Source organism: Fukomys damarensis, unplaced genomic scaffold, assembly GCF_012274545.1.
Source record: "Fukomys damarensis isolate Sample0158 unplaced genomic scaffold, DMR_v1.0_HiC HiC_scaffold_39, whole genome shotgun sequence".
Taxonomy (NCBI): Eukaryota; Metazoa; Chordata; class Mammalia; order Rodentia; family Bathyergidae; genus Fukomys; species Fukomys damarensis.
Window position 1 is genome coordinate 122,876,325 of NW_022900951.1, and position 23,839 is coordinate 122,900,163.

At 40.9% G+C, this 23,839-nt stretch overlaps 1 protein-coding gene across 1 annotated transcript in view; it reads left to right on the forward strand.

Annotated features, from left to right (window-relative positions):
- Positions 1 to 23,839, forward strand: part of Aff2 (AF4/FMR2 family member 2) — a 316,042-nt gene that overhangs the window by 118,195 nt on the left and 174,008 nt on the right. The window contains exon 4 of the mRNA XM_010616851.2: positions 22,266 to 22,310. Within this exon, the coding sequence (XP_010615153.2) occupies positions 22,266 to 22,310 (45 nt within the window). The remainder of the gene's footprint in view (positions 1 to 22,265; positions 22,311 to 23,839) is intronic.

The window sequence follows — 23,839 nt, forward strand, 5'->3', positions numbered from 1 at the left end:
CCCTGGTATAAAAAAAAAAAAAAAAGAAAGAAAAGAAACAGCTTTGTGGCTGTGTGTGTGTGAGTGTGTGTGTGTGTGTGTGTGTGTGTGTGTGTGTATTTGAAGATTCTAAGTTGCCTTCTTAGGGTGTGATATTTAATTTGTGAAAGCAAAACCAGTTTATTATACCAAACTAAAATGTCTATCAAATTTTAGAATTGTATGTCATTTTGTAAAAACACAACAAATCAAAACCAAAACTCTCAGTGACAACCAACTATCACAGGCTACAATGTCCAGTATGTAGTTGGGAAGCAGAAAACACATTTGTCCAGAGACTAGGGGAATCAAAAGTTCACGCTGACAATATTCTCCATAGTTGTTTTGATTCATTAGCACAGGAGTGATCGGAGTGTCAGAATTAAATTCAGATTTCCTTTGGCCTGTTTGTCTCACCACTGTAACAGTAGCTTAATGTACATTATTTGCCGTTTGGTTGGAGTAGATCAGAAAATCAGTAACACCACAAAACCAACCTCATAATCACTGACTTTTTTAACCCTCTGTTAATTGCTATAAACCACAGAGATAGAGATACATGTACTTGTCATGTTGAAGGTGGTTAAAGATGTTGATCTCTAATCATTACAAACGAAAGAGATTGGCATCAATAGAAATACACAAGCTAGGTTGTATTGATCTGAGCATAGGAATTTGCAAAGTCTCTTTCCCAGTTATCTTGTCCCTCCAGGGCTGTAAAAGATGTAATAGCACATTCAGTGGAAGAAGAGGGTCCATATTTTCGTTAGAGGTGCTTTGTTCCTTTCCGGAGCCTGACGTGAGCCTTCTTGGTGGATGACTGAATTGTCATTCGTGTTATCTAAAAGCCTGATGTATATCTATGTACTAAGTATAGCTTCGGTGCATTTGGCCACACAGACATCCTAAACAAATCATGTTGGGTGGGGGGAGAGAACTTTAGGGACTGTTTCTCTTTCTTCAGAATTATACACAGGCTGCAACTGGTTTCATACCCAAAGCAGTATAGAACTGTGACTACAAATGCATGCTAAATGGCTTAATGCAATAAAAATGAAGCATAAACATCGTAGTTCCATTAGGTTTTCTATTTTCCACAGTTGCACAAAGCTGCATCTCAGGAACTGTGTCTGTGTGGGTCCCTATTAATATAAAAGCTGACATGATTGCAGGTCCGAGGGGCCATTGCTATGTCTACGTGGGGACTGAACAACATTCTATGTGCAGAGTTGACCCACCTTCCCACTGCCCTGCTCCTGCTCCCACCATCCCTCTCCTTTATGCTTGGGTGGTCATATTTTGAAATTTCCCCAGGACCAGTTTGTCAAGCAGTCACGTTTCTCATCACTCCAGAAGGATGTGCTTCGCATGCTAATGAGGCCCTCTTTGTTTCAGCTGCTGCACTGCTCTCAGTAGCTCCCTTTGCTTTCTGCATTCTGAGGGCTCATGCCTTTTTGGCAACGTGGGGAGGGCCTATTACTTGGTTGGGTTTTTAAAGACTGATTTATAGAAGTTTCAGATTTTAAGCTATTATGTTTAATCTGGCTTTTTTAATACATGAAAACAACTTAGGAGCTTCAGTTCCTTGTGTGGTGTGGAGAAGTTAGTCTTGATTATTGTGCCCATTTATGCAACTGACAGCATATATACAAAAGAGGTGGGATGAAGTTAGTGGTGGCCACTTAAATCTGCTCTAGAGAGAGAAATGACACTCCTGGAAGGCAATAATTTCTTTATGAATTTAGTAGCAGTGGTGGTGTATTTCCCACCAGAATGGCTGAAGAATATTTTCTGTCTTCTCTTGAAATGATTGCTATTTGGTTTTAATTTGCTTTAGATTGTATCCTAACAACTTGATGCCTTTACAGAAATGTAGTCTGTCAATATTATAAAATATGTGCTCATGCCTTATCTCAGCCAATTAAGACTGCAGTCTTGCAGTCCTTATCAAGACCCTTCGAAATCAGTGGGAACTTCATGCAGTCAAAAGTTGATGAAACCAAGCTTTCTGGCTTTGCAGTTGTTTTCCTACTAGCTGATCATGCCTACATTCTAGCCAAGGCTCTGTTCACTGAAAGGATAGAAATACTGGTTGTTGTCAAAGATGTTTATCTCACCAGTGTCCTGTCCCAGCCCAGCTGTGTTTGGGCTTTGGAATTGATTGCTGATAAACTGAAGAAAATACCAGGGATGGCTTGTTAGAGATAAGGTTATTAAAACTTGCTAATAGGTACTAACAAGGGAGCATAGGGTTCATTGAAAGTTACTAACAAGGAAGGGTCCAGGAGAAGCATATGGGTCCAGCAGGACTACTCAGAAGGTCCACAGGGGGGTGTGTGCTCACTCTTCAAAAACACTACTTGGCTGATCCATGCAGGGTGCACACTCAACAGTAGCACCTCTCATTAAGTCACCAAGGAGTAGGGATTAAGCATTGGCACTGCTCACCAGTCAGCTGGACAAATGGCTCCACTTCTGATTATTGCGAGGAGAGGACTTTTGCACATTAGGTTACATAAGCAGTGGCATCTTTAGCTTGCTCTGTTCCATTATATGACCACATTCCAAGGGACAGTGGCTTTTGAGGATGTTCAGGAGGGCAATTTCTACAGATAAGACTAGTTTGGGCCTGGGATTTAGCTCAGTGGTTCCGGTGCCTACTTTGCAAGTGCAGGGACCCGAGTTCAATCCCTGGTACCAAAAGAAAAAAAAAGGCAAAAAACAAACAGATAAGACTAGTTTGCCCAGTGCCCACATCCTTTAGATAGTGTTTATCTGGACATTCCAATCCAGGCACATTTACAGTGTCCCTTTGACTTGATGACAGTTTTGAGAATCTAAAAGGGCATGTCAGGGTCATGGTGCAAAATGCCCTAGTGCTGTTCACAAGGATGATACAACCAGAAAATTCTCTGAGACCTTAAGAATCATAGATATGGACTCATAATATTGGAGCCATAACACATTAATAGACCATAGAATCAGAACCATTTGTTCTATAGTGAGGAACTGATAGTTCAGAGAGCAGACATGGTTCAACAAAAGTACACTGTTAGATAAATGAAACTTGAAAAATGGACTCAGAATAAATAGAGAAGGATGGCCAAAAGAATGTATTTTGAGGCAGTTGAACATTGCCTTGACAGAATGAAGAACCTCTGACAGGCCAATCCTGCTGATTACTTTGAATGTGAAGGTAACACATGTTCCCCATAGGAATCAATTGCAGGGTATTTTGAAATCATTTACACCCATCCTTGGTTATCAATATAGCCAATTTTTTGTTTGTTTTTTTGAGACAGGGTCTCACTATGTAGTTGAGACTGACCTGGAACTCACTATGTAGTTCAGGCTGGTCTCGAACTCACAGCGATCCTCCTGCCTCAGCCTCCCGAGTGCTGGGATTACAGTTGTGAGCCACCATGCCCAGCATAGCTAATTATTTTAATTCCCAGTCACATTCTTAAATTATGGGAAGATCTACAAAGTCTGGGATACCTGTTTTCCAGCTTCATCATTTCATAGTTTAAAAAAACCTGAGGGGCTAGAGATATAGCTCAGTGAGACCCTTGGTTTAATCCCAGCATCAAAGGGGAAGATGACCTGAGAGATATCTAAAAGCAGCTTCTGCTGACCCCATTTTTTTAGATTCCCTCTGTAATGCTGGTACATAGTAGTCTCCTAATTAGGCAGATCCTTTATAATATGCATTTATTGTCCAACCTAGAGCTCTAACAACAGATTACTGTAAACATAAATGTATTGTTCTTTCGATTATTCCACATGGTGGAACTGGTTGTCAAAGGCTGAGCTTGGCTATGCTCAAGGTCAAAGGAATGCTTCAAACAGGATGGAACCACAAACTGCCTTTCTAAGTGCTTTGAAAGCTTTGGGTGGTGATAATACTGGGAAGAATACGTTTTTCTCTCCTTGGATAAAAAAAGAACCACCCCACACATAATGAGAAGTAACTTTTGACAAATGCAACCTTTGAAAAGCTAGACTTTGAAATTTCCAAAAGGAAGACTCACTTTGCCATTAGATTGTCAAGTGTGGGTCAATGCACTCTCACTTATACTACATATTTCACATTGGCAGGGAGAAACACAAAGGTTTGAAATATGGAAATCCACAACAGGTCAATTAAATGTTTCTTAAACTTTCACTCCAGAATGACTTCATTAACCAGTCTCTACCTAATCGTATCTTCTATTTTGATATCATTGTTACAGGCAAAAAAAAAAAAGGCACCAAATCCTCTTGTACCTGTTTTAATCAGTTTCTTATTGAGATTTTTATGAAATGGCACAATAAGCTCCACATTGTACTTATTGTATGTATTAATTTGAACAGATTTTAACAGATTGTATTGGGCCATACTAGTTATGAGGCAAGGAAATAATCTTGTTTATCCTACCAACCTGGGCATATATAACCTTGTACTCATTGGAACTATGGAAAATTTGATTTAATTGAACTACAACTTATGGACTTGAAGGTCCACAGCCATTTTTTTTATTTTGGCTTTATCACATATGAACTCTGTGACTTTGGACAAATTAACGAACCTCTATGAACCTCATTTTCATCACCTATATAACACAAATAGTAATGCCTATATCACAGAGTTGTCACAGAGAGTAAATAAAGGATGGGCCTGGCACATAAGTGTTCATTAAGCATTACTATTATACATGCGAATAGCCATTGATGTGAGTGTTTTTACACACAGTTATGACAATGGGCTTTGTTGATACCAATAGATTAATTTTTCACCTTACCTTTAACTCAGCATACTGTTAAAAATTGAGCCGTGAAAAGAATTAAGTAAAATGTCAAGGTATGTGTGGTTTTCATGTAGAGTTATAGTGCACCTGGAGGGGAGCTACAACCAAGTGCTCACCAGTCTAGATAGAGCAGGCCTGCAGTCCACGATTAGGACATGATTTGGCGACTGGGATGTACTACAGTGCCTAAGTGGGGATCATTTTCTCTTATTTCCATTTAAAGGCTAGGTGTTGGGCTACTTTTGTAAAACTGGATAGAGAAGGGAGATGGAAGAAGATAGGAAATTGCCTACACTTTCAGACATTCAACTCACAGATGCCATTTGAAAGTGAGCCCCAGTGGATCTTTTACAGGAGTGGAGCATTTGCAGCTGTTCAAATGCCTGTCATCTCAAAAAATGAACGTGTGTTACTTTTTCCTGCAATGGCATCACAATTTTAAAAATGGTCTCATTCATCTCTCCTTGATCCATTCAATTAGTGAACACTAGATGGCCTGATCTCCTTGATTAGATCCGTGTTTTAGACTGAACGTGCTACTGTGGAAGCCACAATAATAGCCATGACCTCCCTATGTACCATTTCATCTCACTGTGATCTACAGCTTAAGGGTCTAGGGAAGACCCCCCAGATATTTGGCCAACATATTTTTGGCAAAGCTGGAGTCTGACTGCCGGATTGTCCAGCCTTTGGCAGTGAGGGTAGAAGAGAGCAGGACCTGCTCTGCTGAGGGAGTGGAGAGTTAAGCACATGAAGGTACTTGTATTTTATGTAGTGTCTCTCTTGGTTTCACACTACTGGCTCAGATGCCTTTTAGTAACAATGTTGACAATCACCTCATCACCTTACCATTTTTGAAGAGATGCTATACATTTGGATACTGTTTTCAGGAATAAGGCGGTTTGCACTCTTCTCCCCTGTGGTACTCCTGTTTCTTCTCAATGAATGCAGAGGAGGCTGTGTAGGCAGATCTAATAGATCTGGTAGCTTGTTTGTAGCTTCTTGAGTCACTTAAGCAGTCATTGTATAGTATGATTACAAGATTTGACGCTGAAATAAGATGGAATGGAATGAATTCCAGGTCTTTCACTCACATAGTTGTGTAAACTTGGGCAAACCAATTCACCTCTCTACGCTACATGTCTTCATCTTTAAAATTGACCTGAAGTTAGACCATTGGCTTAAAGAGCTCCCATAGTCCTTTCTCTAATAAGAGCTTATCTATCTATCTAATGAATGTTTCCATTTATTCCTGGACGTGCAACTCAGAAGTATTGCACCGAAATGAGCCAGTAGCATTTGCTTTGCATGTGAAGGATGATACGTGATTTATTAGTGACTTATTCTGTTGATGACTTGATCCTTCCCCTCCCTGTCTTCCAGAAGATTTAGTCATCTCTGAAGAGCTGTAATGCTTTGGGCCAACGGCTTCTACTGTACCTATAATGGTTGGCTGCCAAAGACAGGCCTTTGTTCAGAATGTGTGTCTCAGAGTAACAAAGCAGAATTTAAAGATAGGAGTGTTGTCCTACCTGGCTCTACTTGGCTGCTTCACATTCTTTGAAAGACAGCAATGAAAGGATTGTGGTATGCCATGTTCCATGAGCAAGTGCCTTCCTTCATAGCCCTGTAATGGCACCAGTAAGCTCATTGCACTACAAAGTCATGACTTCTAAAGTATCTTCTGACTGTGGCTGTCAAGAGGAAGACAGTTATCAGAGTATGCTTGGACTGGCAGTGAGTCCATAAGAATTTGGTGTGGTGGTGAATGTCTGTAACCCTAGCTCTCTGGGCAGCTAAGGCAGGAGGATCAAAAATTTATCCCATTCTGGGCAGCATAGCTACTTAGTGATATGCTGTCTCAAAGGAGCGCGAGGCACTAGGGATGTGGAGCTCAGTGCAAAGGTACTGAGTTCAATTCCCAGTGTCATAGATAGATAGATAGATAGATAGATAGATAGATAGATAGATGCATACATATCACTTCTTAGCCTTTTGGTCAAGATCAATTATAGATGCATACATGCATACAAACAAACACTCATAGACTGCTAAAAGCTGAAAGAGGAGACAAGGACTGGAATATCAGAGTACTAAACTCAATGCTGAACCCAAGTACCCAGTATTTAGCAACTTTAGAGGCCTGGCTGGAGAAAAAAAGTTTGGTCTGTTAGTGAAAATAGGTGTTCTTCTTGGTACAGACTCTGAATCATTATATAGGCAACATTCCCTCAAGATGCTCCTCTTTCACTTGAGTTTCCAGTGTGGCATTTTACAGATCTCTTTTGGAACCACCAGCATTTCCCCCTTCTTGTTGACAGTCAGTTTGCAAAAATAAGGTAAACAACAGTATTTACCCTACAATAGATATAAGTAACCTCTCAACTTGGGGGTCCAGGGAGCTTCATTGCATTTCATCAACTTGGCTTCTGAATAGCTATGATTCTAGTGGGAGCTCCATGGGTGAACCCATGTTTAAAGACCAGTGTACTCCAAAACCCAAGGGCCAGACTTCACCCCTTACTAGCCATAGCACTCAGCCAAGTTGTGCAACCTTTTGAAACCTTAGTTTTTCCATCTTAAAAATGAAACTCATTCGATCTTCTTTGTCTACTTCAGACAATTGTCCTGAGCAGTGTATTATGCTGAGATAGATATGGGCGATCCAGAAGATGATAAAGGACTTAGTGCCTGGGTAAGGACTGAACTTGTAGTGAATGATCTGTATTAGCAATGCTCATCATAGCAGTAACAGAGGAAGATATTCTTGATATTGCCCTCATACAAATGCCTTCATCCACTGTGTTTTCATATGCCACCAAGATGTTGTTTTTGGAGTTTTAAATTCAGGGATTAATATCTTCACATTAAGGATTTAGGAGATCTCTCTTGAGGTTAGATTATCATATTCAGAGATGAGGAACTTAGAATTTTAGAAATGTTCATTGGAAAGCTTATTACATAGTAGCCGTCAGGTGCTGCTCAAAAACTTTGCATTATTCTGATACAGTGTCATACTTTCCTTTTGAGCACAGGCTGTTGAGAAAGATAAAACATTTAGAAATGAATGAAACATATTTTATAAGTGTAGATAAGTATCAGGCTAAATAATTCCAGGGTTAGTGTGATCATAATGCATTTTATTTATAATTTGCCCTCAACACAGAGGCTTTTAAGGATACTGAGTTAAATGAACAATAAATATTACTAGTTGTGCCATTTAAGTTAGTGTATGATTTTAGATTTATAAAGTCCCTCTGCTTTATGATAATCCATTTGCATGAAAAAAGACTTTAGAAATGATGGCAAGGAGCTGCAAATACTCTTTAGAGTGTAGTATGTATTAGTGGGTTTATTTATCTCAAGTTGGGAGCTTTTATTGATCCCTGCTATATGTCTTTGCCACAAATCTTGCTTTTTGTGCTCATGGCATCAGTGAGAATAAATGGAACTTGCAGAGACAGTGAAGGCCACTGGAGGGAATTTCCCACTCTCCTAATATATCAGTGTCTCTTCGTGTCTGTTTCTGATGGGGTCCAACAGCAGGTCAACATCCTTAGGTAAAGAAAGTCTTCCTAAGAGTGAGCAGCAGTCACTGAAAGTACATTAATGAAACCAAGCATCTGCTCATCGCTTTGACAAGGAGGAATTTTTGCTGCCAACATTTGGAAACCACTAGATGTGGTCTCCATTGGAAACCAGGTTTCAACTTTCTGCCCTGGGCTGCCAAAAATATTGCAGCAGAAAATGTGAAAGTAAGTTGAACTTTGAATTATAATTTCCATGACTGTCTAGTGAAATGGATCCATGCTCTGGCACTGCACCTTTGAGGTTTTGGGTTGATTCGCATAAGATAAAAATCTGTCTGGTCTGACAGTTGAAAAGGTCACAAGCACACTATATGCCTGGTGGTCTCAGTACATTCCCAAATCTTGATTGAAATGGAAGCTTTAGAAATAATTATGGGTTTTTTTTTTTCAAAATAATTTTTTCAAACAGAGCCCGTTCCACATGCTTTGGCATCCAGTTCATTGACTTATCCAAGTCTAGATTATATTTTCACTACATTTTACCAATATTTTATAACTTTATGAGAAGCTGTCACATGATTGAGGCACTTTGGCTTTGGGGCTGACATATTATTTTTGAAACTGACATCCAATTGTCATTGCAGGCTCCCTGGTATCAAAAAATTGAACTGTCCACATTGTAATGCTTCAAATGAAGTTCTCAAGCTCATTGTCTGCTTTCATTATGAAAATACCTGCTTGATGTTTTTACTTATGTTAATTGTCCAGGGTCTGTACCTGTAAAATGTGCAGCTTTTATTGGAGACTTCTAATTAAGGTTCAATCAAGATAAGTTTAAGCTTTGAAAATAATCTGCTTTGAACCATAGATTGATGGACTTCTCTTAGCAAACAGAAGGCACTGTAGAAGCTGGATTCTAAGCTAATTCCTTTGTTTTACATCTAGAGAAACTGTGACTTGACAGGAGGTCATATAGTTTGTCAATGATGTGACAGTTTCTTCAAGACTGTTGCCTCAAGAAAATTAACTAAGATCTCATGAAATACTAAAGGAATTTTGAGAGCAACGGCAGAGCATTATATGCAGTATTACAGAAAAAATATGGTGAATGTTGAAATTTTTAAAAAGATACATTGCCAGTAACCTCAAAACACTCTCCCTCACCCCAAACACACTTATCTCACCATTCCCGCCACTTTCTGAAGCACTTCTGCAAGTCCACGTTCATGAGTGCTTTTGCTAGGCGTCATCAAAAACACGATCAATCCACTACTGAGTCGAACAGAAAGGCAGTTGAATGGAAACGTTGCAGTGCGTCCTCAGCTACTTTGTTCACTACTTTGGTGCTATGTGACTTCTTGCTCCTCTCTAAGGTCAAAATGAACCTGAGAGCTAAAGGTTTTTCATCAATTCGGGGTATTAAAGCACACATGACAGCACAGCTGAAGACACTCTTGAAAGGGTGACTTGCAGAACTGCTTCAGAAGGAGGCTGGAAGGATGGAATAAGTGTGCTCAAAGCAGGGAGGAGTATTTTGAGGAGGATTCGTGGCTTTGTGACCTTCACTATAATTTTAAAAAATGTCATCATCCACTGTATATTCTGATCATACCTCATAGACTGATACCCAGCTTGCTTAGATAGCACGTTTTCGGTCCTCAGTCAATTATATTTGACTCTGCCAGGATTAAGGTGCTTTCAGGGAACATCACTACGTCCTTTCAAAACGCCAAATTTCCTGCCTGTCTGAATTATTGCTCTTATTTAAAGTTAGAAACAGGCCAGGGATTTGGCTCAGTGATTCTGAGGTAGGCCTATCTCACAAGCACAAGGGCCTGAGTTTAATCCCTGGTAAAATAAATAAACAAACAAATAAATAAGAGACAAGTCTCACTTTCCTTGCCTGAACTCCACAGGTCCACAGAAAGTTTAATATTCTGCAACTTCTTCTTGCAAATATTGTTGTCTAGAATTTTAAAGTAGGATCACCCCACACTCTGGGATATCAGGATAGACCTGACTTCCAATAACCATTTTCATTCTCCCCTTACTTAGCTATCTTGTCAATTCCAACATTTGGCCATCTAAATCATTTCATAGAAACTGTTTCTGTTTCCCTTTCAAAGCGAATTCTCCCTTCTACCAATGGGCTTGATTCACGGATCAAGAATTCTGTGCTAACTTCCACTGCCATTACTCATTTCAGGCATGTGGGTCTCATCTACCCACTGATAGTATATGCTTTCGGTTTGTCTGTTTTGTGCTATTATAACCTAATACCCAAGCCTGAGTTATTTACACAGAACAGAAACTCCTTGGATCATAGTTTTGGAAGCTGGAATGTGGAATGTCAGGGTGCAAACATCAGTCAGGGCCTTCTTTCTGTGTCATAATGCAGCAGAAGGCTCCACATGCTAACAGGGCAAAGAGAAGACTCAAGCAAGAAACAAAGGTGGGTGAACTCATCCGTTTATAAGGAACCCAACCCAGTAGTAACAAATCCCACTCAAGTGCTAACAACATGAATCTATTCATGAGTGCAGAGCCTGTGTGGCTTTACTCACCTCTTAAATGTCCCACCTTTTAAAACTGGTTACAAAGGTAATTAAATTTTAACATGAGATTTTTTTGTTTGCTTTTGTTTTGGGTGGTTCTGAGGCTTAAACCAGTATTAGGCAAGGATTCTACCCCTGAGCTACACTCCCAGGGCCAGGATGAAGGCATGAGTTTTTGAGGAGACATCAAAACATACAACTCGCCATGGATATCTTTTGCTCATCATCTATTGAATTTCCCATAATGCTCAGCACAGTGCATCAAGCTCAGTGTGGATGCATTGCATATTTTACACTTGGGACTACTTCCTTAACACTAACAGATTTTCCTAAACATATTGATCCTCATCATGACTGAGTATGGTTTTATTAGCCATTTACTTAGGTTAGTAATGAACCATGTTCATACCTGGAATTATAAATGCATGTTTATCCTGCATACATCAGAAATAAGCAATAGTTGGTCTTCCTGTAGATGAGAGGCCAGCTGGGATTACTGGTGTAATGTGTATGCTGTCCTTGACTTGACCTAAACCCTTAGGTCCTAGCATGCAAACCCTTAGGTCCTATCTTGTTGCTTCTCTGATCTTCAGTTCAGAAGGCAGTGGGCTGGAAAGGTTGGACAGTGTAGACCCACACTTAATGTCACAGATCCTTTCTTTATGCCCACACAGTGTAAAGGGTCTGTGTTTTACTAAGTCATCTTCTGGACAAGTGCCATGCCCTTCCAATGAGCCAATATTCTCTGACTGTCCCATAATGCTGAGCAGAGGGGGCCATGGGGCCATCTCCGTACCTAACTGGAGACACTAAGGCCCAGGGAAAGTTTAAAAAACAGGAACTTCTCGGATTTGTTCTATGGGATTTTTCCAATGAAAAAGGTATAATAAATTGTGATGCTTTCAAATCAAAGCATCAGGAATCAACTCCAATTTAATAGAATGATTTCTGATACACACATGCAGGCACATTTGGGGGGATGCTGAATGTAGCAGGAAATAGGTAATAAAGCACTGGGTCACTTAATAAAACAGGAAGAAGAAAGGCCAGGGTTGTGAATCATTATTCATAATTGAACAAAGTGACGGTTTTGCCAACTCTCTCTTCTCAAATATGAGACCATCTTCATGGTAATCAAACTATTACTCTGATGCAGTTTGCTTATCCGGAGACCAGTCTATGATTGATGACCTGAAAATACAGGTTGTCTTTCAATTCATTTGAAATTCAAACAGAGTTGACAACCTATAGCTACTGTGGCATATTTTTTTAAAACAAAATCAGGCACCTACATTGACCTCCTATTTATATTTCTTTGGAAGAAACACATCACATAAAAGCTATCAAGAAACACATTTCAGGGGCTGGGGATTTAGCTCAGTGGTTTCACTGCCTGCCTCTCAAGCACAAGGACCTGAGTTCAATCCCCAGTACCAAAAAAGGGGGAAAAAGAAAAGAGAAAAAAAGAAACACATTTCACAGCAGGCAAATTAATTGGTTTTACAGTATTTGAATGGAGGGTTTGTCAAATAAAACATGCCGTGACAGTTAAGAGTGTCATTTAGAGCGAGAAAAATTATTGGCTTATTTGTTATTGGATAAAAGGAAGGCAAACATTTTGTATTAGGAAGTTTTAATGTGTTTAAAATCCTCATTAGAGATTAATGGACATGCCTGCTTAGCATTGTGCCTCAGTTCCTTCTGTTTCAATCTCAGTGTTGTTTCTTAACATTTCTTTGCTTCTCTTTAATTAGATTTTGCATTTGAGTTTGGTCTCTACGCCATTGAAGATGTGGAATTAATTAATGAAATTTATAAATCTAATGTAACTGAGTTATTCTTAGCTATTGTTTCATTTTAGTGAGCAGTTAAACCACATGTTAGTGGGTGCAGATCTAAGAGATTTGAGAAGTGAGGGAAAAAAATGTGAACTTCCCTGAATATATTTAGCAATGTCACTTGGCGTTAATAGATAAAAGTGTTTTAATTAGAGTTATAAATAATAGGGGAGCTGGCGAGGATTCAGTTCCCGTGCACATGGCTTGTTCTTTGGGATCATCACTGTCAGCGAAGAGCAATTGTAACTCTGTTTCTGTGGAACTGCGATGTCATCCACTAGCAATTAAGACAATCCTAAGTGCAAGGTTTGAGAGTCAGTAAGGCGCCAAGTTCGTTAGAGGTTGTTCTGAAAGTGGAGACGCTTTCTATCAAGTGCATTCTGTTGTAACATTTTTCTTGAGGGCATGTGTGGGACTTTCTAAAGTCCATTCTGCTTATACCGGTGAAAGGAAATTTAACTAAAAGAAAATCAAAGCGAAATCTTGGTTTCTTATTTTAAAATAGATATTCCAATTATGAGCTGTGTATCTAGACAATCGGTGCTTTCTTTAGGGTGAGGGATTATGAACGTCAAGGAAAGATCTTTGTTTTCAACAGGATCTTCAGGAAGCAAGAGCTAAAGATATATTTTTGAAAACTTCTTTTGTAAATGAGGTTGTAGCATTTAATTTAAGACTCTAGAACATACATGTGGCAGTGTCTTCAGAAACTCCCATGAAGACCTGAAGTCTTGACTCCCTTTTCTTCTTCAGTGAAAGCGTCTTTGGTATCTCTAGAGTTGTAAATGTTTTGAAGACTGTCAGTCTGAAATATATTTTAAAAGATAATCAAGTCTTAAATGTTTCACATTAACAATCATATAACCACATGTATAACATTTCAGTAACTCCTTCCAAGGTCATGTAGGAGTGCTCTCTCCCTTCAGAGTGTTCAGGTTAGTAGAGTTCTCTGCTCCCCTAGAGACAGAGTTGAATTCATTTATCCCCCCCTCCCCCAGGAGATCCTCAAGCCTGCAGGCCTTATTTGGCCCTGGGCTTAATTTCATCTGGCCTTCTGGGTAGTATTATAGGAATCACCACTTGGGGTCCCAAAAAACCACGAACCCTACTCCTGGGCTCTTTGCTTATCCCATTCACAATGAGTCTTTTTCTAGCCTAGAACACTTGGAGAACTATGAACTATGGTTAATAAACTCATCAGTGATGGAAAGTAAGAAGCTAGTAGTGAGGGACAGAGCATCACCTCTGTCTAAGTCATCAGAGCTCTTTGGTCTCTAACTCCCTTCCTCCTCCCTGGTCCTCTTTTTGGTTTCACATGCTGGGTATATACAGCATCTCTTGTGACTCTCACACACATGGGCAGGTATCTCTATTACACTTCTATTGCAAGCCCAGGCTTCATGTGCCTATTCACCAAGAAACAATTTCTCACCTTTCCTTTCTCTTGTTTCTGATAACAGCACACCCTTGCCACATCCTTTATGGGAAAAAATAGTTGCAATCAGACAAGTACCACTTTGTCTTCTCATCTTTAATCTCTCTAGCTCCACTGCTTAGCTACCTAGGCACTCTGTCTTTTGTCCTTTTACAAAGAAAGAAGCTTCTAGAAGTCATGCTCCTGTTTCAGGCCAACCTCCCTACTTGAGTCTTGACCTATTCTCTCCTTCTAAAGGGATTTGCTTTTACAATTATCCACTTTCTCTTCTGCAACTTCTTCTCCACTAAATTACACCTACTGGTATATAAACATGCCTTAGTATCATCCCTCTTAATAAACAAAGCAAAAAAAAAAAAACCCTTGACCCCCATACTTCATGACTTCTTATCATCTCATTTCTCTACTCCCTTTCACAGAAGGAACTGTTTAATTCACTCTCTCCACTTCTGCTTCTTCCACACTAAGTCAGTTTTGCAACATGAAAGAGGATTCCACCTTTTGAGCAGCGCAAGGTGAAGTTATTGTTATTCTTGGCAAAATAGGAAATACAAGAATGACGCTGTGTGAGTCTGTGTGTGTGTGTGCACTTCATGGGTGCATGTTTAATCTTGGCATGTTTGTTAACTGTCCTATATATTTCAAAGAAACTCCTTTACTCTGAGATTATGACCTTCATAAACTTTGAATGTTATATTGCCCTTTATTTTACAAAATATACCTAACTGTTCTTTGCCTCAGTTTTCTCACCTACAAAATAAGCATAAAGAAACCCCTATTATTCTTAGCCCATTGTATGTACTGTAAAACACTGAGAAATTGTAATACATTTCCATGCCTTTTACTGTATAGGCTGGAGAGTGAGGAAACTAATTTTTCCACATCACATAACTAATTAATGGTAGAGCTTGGATATGGACCTGCTATTTCTTGACAGTTCTTTGTTCTTTTCACTAGTTTATTGGATACTTTACCTACAAGTCAGACTACTGCTTTCCATTTTTTAGTTGCTCTAATCAGTACAATGTTGCCATGATCATCAGAGAGTAAAAGACCACATGATGACTCCAAAAACTCTAACATTTACTATTTTAATTGACAGAATTTAAAAGTGAACTTGCTTCCCATTACACCTTTCCTATATATTTAGATTATGTATTAGTTCTGAAATTGACTTACTCCAATTTATACATCTCTCTTTTTGCAATCTCTTCTTTTACTATAAAAATTATAGGGCTGCATGCAATGTAGCCATTTATTTTGTTAGTGGAAATGAAGTAGGGAGGGACTTGGTGAAAGCCAGACTTCAGGGTAGACAACCCTTGGTTAAAGTGCTAGGACTTGGAAGATATCAAGAGCAGAAGCTCTGTGAGTTTTAGTGCGGGCCCTAGGAGCAGACAGAAGGTCAAGAAGAGCACAGGAAAGAAGGAATGAACCTGTTGGGGCAGAGTAAGCGAGCCTGTGAAGAAGGAAGAAGAGGCAGCTAGAATTTGATCCTGGAGTGAAGGATTGAAGGTGAGAAGCCTGGAGAATATACATGTAGAGGCTCTGGCCCTGGGGAACCCAGCCAGAGGAGACTACACAGCTCAGATGTAAGTACAGACTTTAGGAATAGCAACAGCCAGAATGACCTCATTGACCAGCCCAAGTGATAAGAACCAGGTCATCTTTGGAGGAATGCTGGTCAGGCCACCAAGTGCTTCCATAAGGGTTCTTGGTTTCATACAGTAATACTCCTGTATGTGTTTCTTGTTTTTCTTTAAGTCTGTTACACACACACACACACACACACACACACACTCACACACACACTCACACACACACCCTCCCGATTATAGCTCATTCTTCAAAAGAAACTAGCTATTAGGCCAAATAAATGAACAGTGAGTTAATGGCTATTCAGAACCCACTGAATTAAGTACTCTTCACTTGAGATTCCATCTGCCATTAGGTGCTCTCAGCTGATGATGGGCCTTTCTGCATATGCATTCCGCTGTTTCCCATTCCTAATGCAATCAGTGGAGATGTCCTCATAATGAAGCATCTCACTGGCCCCCCTCACATTCCCACTCCCCCGACCCTCTGTTGACATCCCCCCTCAAGCCCATCTTTAGCCTCCTTTGTCACCTTCAGTGAGAGTCAGCAGATGGAGCAGCAGCCTGAAACTCTGTATACACTGGGCCCCCTGAAGGGGACTCAGTAATTAGTGACATTCATAATATGTTATGGGGGTCAGTTCACAAGGCAGCCAAACTGTCTGCTCAGAGGCACCGAGGCCTAGGGCGCTAACGCCTTTCTCAATTCTTGGAGGGAACTAAGAAGATAAGCGCCGATGGAGACTGGGTTGAGGTACTACTCTGGGATGCCTTGCTTCGTGTCAGGCTCCAGAAATCCTAGAGGTAGTTTTCTTTGTTGTACTTATGTAGCTAGGGAAGCAGGCACAGACAGGTTCCCGTGGCTTGCCCAAGGTCACATAGCAAGTTAAATTTCCAAGCTGGAATTTAAATCCAAGTCTGTTGAGCTTCAAAGATGACTTGCCCTTAAATTCTCCAGAAAATATAGTAAATTGTCTCATTCCATTGTTCAATATAAAGGTTCATTGGTCCCTCTTCCTGTTTTAGTTTTATTTCCATGTGTGAATCTAGACAGGGGGTCGTTTTCTGCATTTGGTTTAAAATGTCATATGTTGAATTCCTTTGAGCATCATGCTCCACTTTTTATTCTTTCTTAGAGGGAGAAGTGCAAATTGGCTTCATTTAATGAGGTATTTCAATCATGCGGCGTTCTTACAAATTGACCGGAAGCAGTATTTTAAAACAAACACCAACTCTTTCGGACACTCAAGACTTTTGCTGTATTCAAATGAAAAAGGAAGATGAACTGTTTGGTGATGCCATGTAAATGTTGTGAGATCTTGTTTGTTTGTTTGCTTGCTTGGATCAAAGTTCTGTCACCTGGGGACTTCTGTCGACAGCTTATGTAGTATTAACTGTTTTCATTTAATCATAGACTCATGAATACAGACTGGGACAGGGACAGGTTAATGTGAAGTGGGAAGCAAGGGACAGACATAATGTGAACTGAGTTTGTAGCCTCCGAATTCAGTTTGGAAAACTCCCCTGAATGGGGAGATGAGGGGGATCCCAAAGGCATGCAAATAAGAACCTCAGAGGCTGCTGTCCCCTTTTCATAAGTGACCAGTGATGGGGATTAAAATTTGAAAAAGAGCGAGCACTCATTTGGTAGCACAACATCACATCCCAAGTTTCCGTTTTATGAGTGCCATGTCAGGGAGTGGAGCGCAGCGTGCCATAAATCAATCATGGGGATAAATGTGATGATTTGTTAATGAAAATACAAATGGAATTACTTTGGAGGCTGCCACCTGTACCGATGGTGGAAATTGTTTAACTGGGCCCCACTACTTAATTTGCAATTCAACCTGTAGTTCTTAAATTTTACCTTGAGAAATGCTTGTCAGGGAGGAGCACACTTAGCTTATTCGGCTCTGATTGGCAGGTGTTGCAGGACAACCTCCGGAGGATTTTAGAAAAAAAACAGCCACAAAAAGATGACCACTTTTCCCCTGCAATCCCTTAGCAAGAATCTACTCGGAGGCATGCGTCCAACTTCCCTGAGTTAGCCACGTGATGATCATTATTTTAATGCTTTACATTAATCTCCTTGTTTTCTATTAGTGGTAGCTGTTGCTTAGGTGCCTCAGTGCCACAATCAGGGTGTTTTTGATATCTAACCTCCAAGAAGTATGCTGCAAACCGATGGATTCCAGAGTGATTAAAACGTCCTATGTAATTCATTTATTGTTGCTGCAGTTCATTGACTATCTGGTGATGTAAAGGTAGCCTGATTATTTCATAAGATATGTGTTTATCACCAGGCAGATGATCTGTATGTGGTCCCCCTGTGCTACATGGGGTGGCAGCCTGCGCTGTCAGATCAGATGCAGAGAGGGTACGCACTTGTGAGAGCTCTCAGGCAACTCACTACCTGCCCGACGTGCGCCTCCCTTCATGGGCCCTCCGAGGACCACAACCCTGCCCAGCACAAGAGGGTTGTCTGGGGCCAGGAGTGAGCACACAGCCTTCCCTGTGCGTTGTCACGCAGCTTGCTTTCCACTGTAGGAGGAGGGGGTGGAGAGGGGGAATGTGAAAGGACGCTGCTGCTCTGAGTGGCTAACTTGGGCTTTGTGGACTATCTGAATACTCTAGAGTGGATTTAAAGGGAGGAGAAGGTGGCTCCGGAATTGAGAGGCAGCTTGGCAACTCCATGGGCAGCAGTTCTAATCCCAGGGCCACCAGTAGTTTTCTTCCTCAGTCTCTTTCTGTCACACCTGTGTGAGTGGCTCCTCCGGAATTCCCGGGAGAGGTGTGCAGGGGGGTGCCTGACAGGAACCAAGAGTGCAAGAGGACAAAACCCAGCCCGGCCTTAGATCAGCTTCCTTCCAGTGTGCAGAGGGAGCCCCGGCCACAGCGCTGTGGGGGGTGCTCAGAGACTGAAGTGGCCTCAGGTGGCCCCAGCCCTTCTCAGCCATGTCAAGTCCTTGGCTTCTCACTCCCATGTGGAGTAAGGACTACGGTGGGGACCTCGGCGACTGGGACCTTCTGTCAGACATGGCTCTGTCTGGGAACCCGGTAGGTACCCTTTCCCTGGCACTGAAATGAGACCTCCTGTTTTGGTATTGTCTGTTTCCCCTGTAAGTGTTGTCTCTCCCTTCCTCGCGGAGCCTTGAAGGCTGAAGTGGTGTTGTCTTCAGCATCTTTAAATCCTCCCCCTTGGCACCATCCTGAGCACAGTGTGAGCTCAATCAGGATTTGTGTCTAAAGAAGTAAATGGGAGAACTGATGAATAGGCAACTGGGAATGAATAGGATCCTATTACCCTTGTTCGGACTACCTTACAATGTATGTCCCAGTGGGTCCCTAATTGTTTGTTTTCCTGTCCCATCTAGACATTTAACTGAGAGAAAGAGACCAAGTCTCATAGTTATTTGTCTTACCAACCCCCACACCCAGCACAGTTCTAGGCATGTAGGAAATGTCTGCTGGCTAATTAAGAAGCCCTTGCTACTCCACTGGAGTTATCTTACAGAGAAACCAGCTGTGGGCTGTGCTAGATGAATCTGCTGAACTAGTCACTTCAGAAAAAAAACAAATATCTGAACATGGGATGTGAATGCAGATTGATCTGACTGCTCCTGTCTGTAGAGTTCTTCTCAATCCAGTGTTACCGACTCTGATCCTCGTTATTGGATTTGCTGCAAAGCCCCAGAGCCTGCAACTCTGTCTCTTTTGACAGCATTTCCTCCATAAAGAAACGGACATGTGTAAATCCAGGTGTCCAGATGATACTCTGACATGGCCAGTGTGAGTCAGCTCTTAGCTTGAACAGACAAGAAGCCTGGGATTTTAATAACAGAAGTGAGGCGAATCATAGGACAAGGGGTAGTAACTGGCTTGGTGTGGTGGGTTTTGTAAGTTACATAGCACTGTTCTGTTACTTATTTCATTTGATGCTCACAGAAATCCTGCGATATTTAAAAGGGCTGGGTATTACCATTATTTTATTTCTATTATAGTTGGGAAAATAGAACTCAGGAGTAAAGTCCTATTTCCAAACACTCACCTGATTCTTTTGACTCATAAGCAAGTGCTCTTGCTTTATGCATATATTAGTGATTATATTTTCCTCCTTATTTTCAAAATTAACATTGATTTGTTTATGTGGAAAAGGACAACAAAGATCTTTGCATGACATTGGTCCATACATGTTTAGCATAGGCTGCCTACACTGGTAGAGCACAGCAATGATATTGAAGATTTAAGCCTTTGTTCCAATCCTTTTGACCTTTATGCTCAGGGAAGGCGTTAGCGGGAAGTTCAAGAATTGTCTTGACAATTGCTGGAGCATTCAGCAATGGGATTTGATTTGCTGTTAAAAATTACCAAGTGAGTTCTATACTCTGATAATATGCTAGCACAGCATCTCCCCCTGTATATTCTTTCTGTGAACACATATTCTATAAAGTAGCAATATTCACTAATTGAAAAAACAATAAATCAAAAAACTCAAGAATTCAAGGCTCAAGTAAGTGGGGGATTGCTGTGTTAAAACACACAGTTGTCTCATCATGTCTGGCTTATTGTTGTGCCTTCAAGAGGGAAATGAGAATGACAGCCTCTCCCACATTTATTTGGACATAGAACCTTTTATGTCATAGAACTGGTGTCCATGAGCTAGTCTCTGCCTTTGTGGCACTTGCCAGCGACAGTGGTGTAACTGTGATTCCTCATATATGCCCACCTTCTTGTAGCGCCTGCAAACTCCATGAGGAAGGAAACTGCATCTTCTTTTTTCTTCTCACTGTATATTTACCTGGCACCAGGCTGTTGCACAGTCCTGGGGCTTCAAAAATATCTCTTGAATGAAAGAATGAATGAACCATGCTAGGCTAAGTCACCTGTGGGCTCCTTATCTGAAACCTGTAATTTAAGCTTCTTTACAATGAACCAACTTTTGGACCCTCTTTTTCATTGTTTCTTCTACCTGGTTTTATTAGTAGTATTATAAGAAAGATGGCTATATGATTAGGGCCAAATTGGGACATTTTGAGGATGAAAGAGGATGCCATCAGTAATTACACCAGGACAACAAGTGTAAAGAGGAACTGCACTGGGTAATCCAGTATGGCTGGCCCCACATTGTTAATGACTGTCCCTGCCTACCACTGCTCATTGAGATTTTATGCTCCCTGGAGCAGGGACTCTTGCATGTAGGAGATATTTAATAAATGCCAGTTGAAATTAATGTATGTACAGTAGCAACTTTAATACAAATTGAAGATTTGCTGTAGTTTTTTTAATGTGTTTTTTTTTTTTAAGATTGAGGAAATCAGGTAGCATAGTCTATTCCCCATCCCCTCAAATGTAGTTGGGTTCATATTGCAGTCTCAGGGTAAAACAGTACCTCTGCAACGGCTTGGGGCATATGGAAGCTGTGGCAGTGCTCTCTGCAGACTGTCCTAAGCCAGTGAACAAGAGAGACCCACTGTCCTCCCTACCAGAACAGGGTGGGGACTGGTTGGGATCAGACTGTAGTCCTGGAGAGGGTGAAGTGGTGAAGGAGAGAGTTAGTAATGCTTGGGGTAGGCTCATAGCCTGCACAGTGAGGTGATGATTAGCAGACATTTCTCCAGATGCTTGTCCTAATCCACGGTCCCTCATCATGGCCTGTCTTGTAGCTGGTGTCTCATTTTGATATTTGGATTCTTGCTTTCACTGATTATGCAGCTCCTGGGGAAAGAGACCATGTGCTTGACATGGAATAGGTCTGCAATACGTTTCTACAAGTGGCTTGCATTCAGATTGATCAGGAAGGTGTCTCTGTAAGAAATACAACTCATGGGATTCACTTGATGGATGTCTGAGATTCTCTCTAAGTGTCAAGGCAAGGATGTAATTCACACAGGTGTTTAGTTTTAATGTTTTGAATAAAAAAAAACATTTTTCAAGATAGGGTCCTGCTACACAGTCCAGGCTGGCTTGAACTCACTATGTAGCCCAGGCTGGGCTTGAATTTATGATCCTCCTGCCTCAGGCTCCCAAGTGCTGGAATTATAGGTGTGTGCCACCATGCCTGGCTTGAATTAAAAAAAAGTAGCCATCAGTTTGGACTTTCAACCTCAAAGATGACTCAATTCAATCATAGAAGTGTTTTATACAGGCCTCATCTTTCAAATGGATGTTGTACTAAACCATCAGGGGGTTAAAGAGGCCTTAAGGATCATGAAATCAAGCTCCCTCTTTGGTTAGATGAGCAAATGCAAGCCCAGTCTGATGGGAGATGGTTCAGTGTCCCAACAAATCAGCTGTGGAGGAAGGAGTCACTTTTATTCTGCACCTTGAGCTATGATCTTCCTGCTTCACTGAAGTAAAACAAAATTGGCCAATTGTGAATGCTGCTTAGTGTTTAATTGGAAGAAACAACTTTAAGCTCTATGTAATTTGTCCTATAGAGTAAACTTGTATACAATAGGCTTCCTTAGAATAGCTAGATGGTGCTTAATTTTTTTCTGTTTGTTTTAGGTAAGCCTTCCCAGTGATCCCAGCTGTGTGGAGGAAATCTTACGGGTGAGTTTAAACTTTTATCTCTGTGCCTTTTTAATAATGAAGCAATCTATATGCTTAAGCTGTTTGAAGTCACCACCGTTCCCTTCCAAGGAGTTACATGACGAGGAATCCTTGTATCACACTTCAGTACCCCTGTCTCATTTCTCACCTACCCCCCCCTTTATTGGGGGGGGTATCAGGGATTGAACTCAGGACAGGCAGCAGAACTACTGAGCAAAATTCCCAGCCCTTCTAAGCTTCTGTCCATTCCCTAATCCTTCTTCATCTCCTTTTTGACTCCTGGATAGAGACTCACCACCTTCTTTAGGAGACTTTCCCTACCCAAGCACCATACCCTAACTTTATCCTCCTACTTGTTTTTGGACATCTTAAAAGACCTTTATTGCTGCCTCTTATCATGCTGTTGATTGACTGTGGTTATAGAAATTGTGGCCTCTAGTGAGGGGATGGGATATGAGAAATGGGCTGGGAAAGAGACCTGCGAAGAATGGCCTGTTGGAAACGTTAATTATGGCAGGGAACTTATGTGTGAGAGGGGCATTGAAGAAGAGCAAAGTTGAAAAATATGTCTCTAACTTTCCCTGCAATAAACAAACCAAATGCAAAACCAAAGGCATTCCAGGAAAGTGTACCTACCTACTGTCTGGATATTGGCATCAAAAGATAATGTGGTATCTCAAACATACATGTCACAGGCGTGAGCACCTACCCCAGCTTTACCACTTGTCGCTTCTGTGACTTCGGGACAGATGACCATCTTTCGGAATCTCCCTTCCTTGTATGTAAAAGAGGATAGTAACACTTGCCCTAATTTTCTTTTAAGCTGATAAAATTTTCTAAGGAGCTGATAAGTGCTCATTATTATGATAAATGATGAGTAGTGTAGCTGTGTGAAAACACAAGGAAGGCTTTTCTGTCTAGAAAAGGGGAGGAGGGAAAAGAAGCGGAAGTAAAAATATCTAAGATGTGTTGTGTGCATACATTACAAAACCATAATATGTGTAAACACTATATGTCATCAACGTAAACTAAAAATAATAACAATAATAATGAAAATGGGGAAAGGGGGTTTAGAGATGGAGAGACGGAGGTGGGGGCAGAGGGAGAGTGGAATAAAAAGAATCAGGCTATGTTATGTACGCATACCTATTCACTAATATGAATGTAAACTTGATGTACTGCAAACATACAGTAATAAAATAAAATTTTAAAAAGAAAACAATCTATGCCACTGAAAATTCTGCAACCCCTTTCCTCACTTACCCATCATTCTAGCTGCCTCCTGAGGATGTTCCCCCAGGTAAATGCCTTCTTTGCATCCCAGTGTTGGATGCAAATCCTGTGAAATACAGCTAGACGAGTAGTGAAGGCAGAAAGCTGTTGCCAACAGGTCAGCCTGACACCTGACTCACTTCCTGTGGACGTCCCTAAACCTGTTCAGCCCACGGACTATTAAAGAAATGACTCATGGAGCCAGGGATTGCCTTGCAAGTGCAAGGTCCCAACTTTGATCCCCAGTACCAAAATAA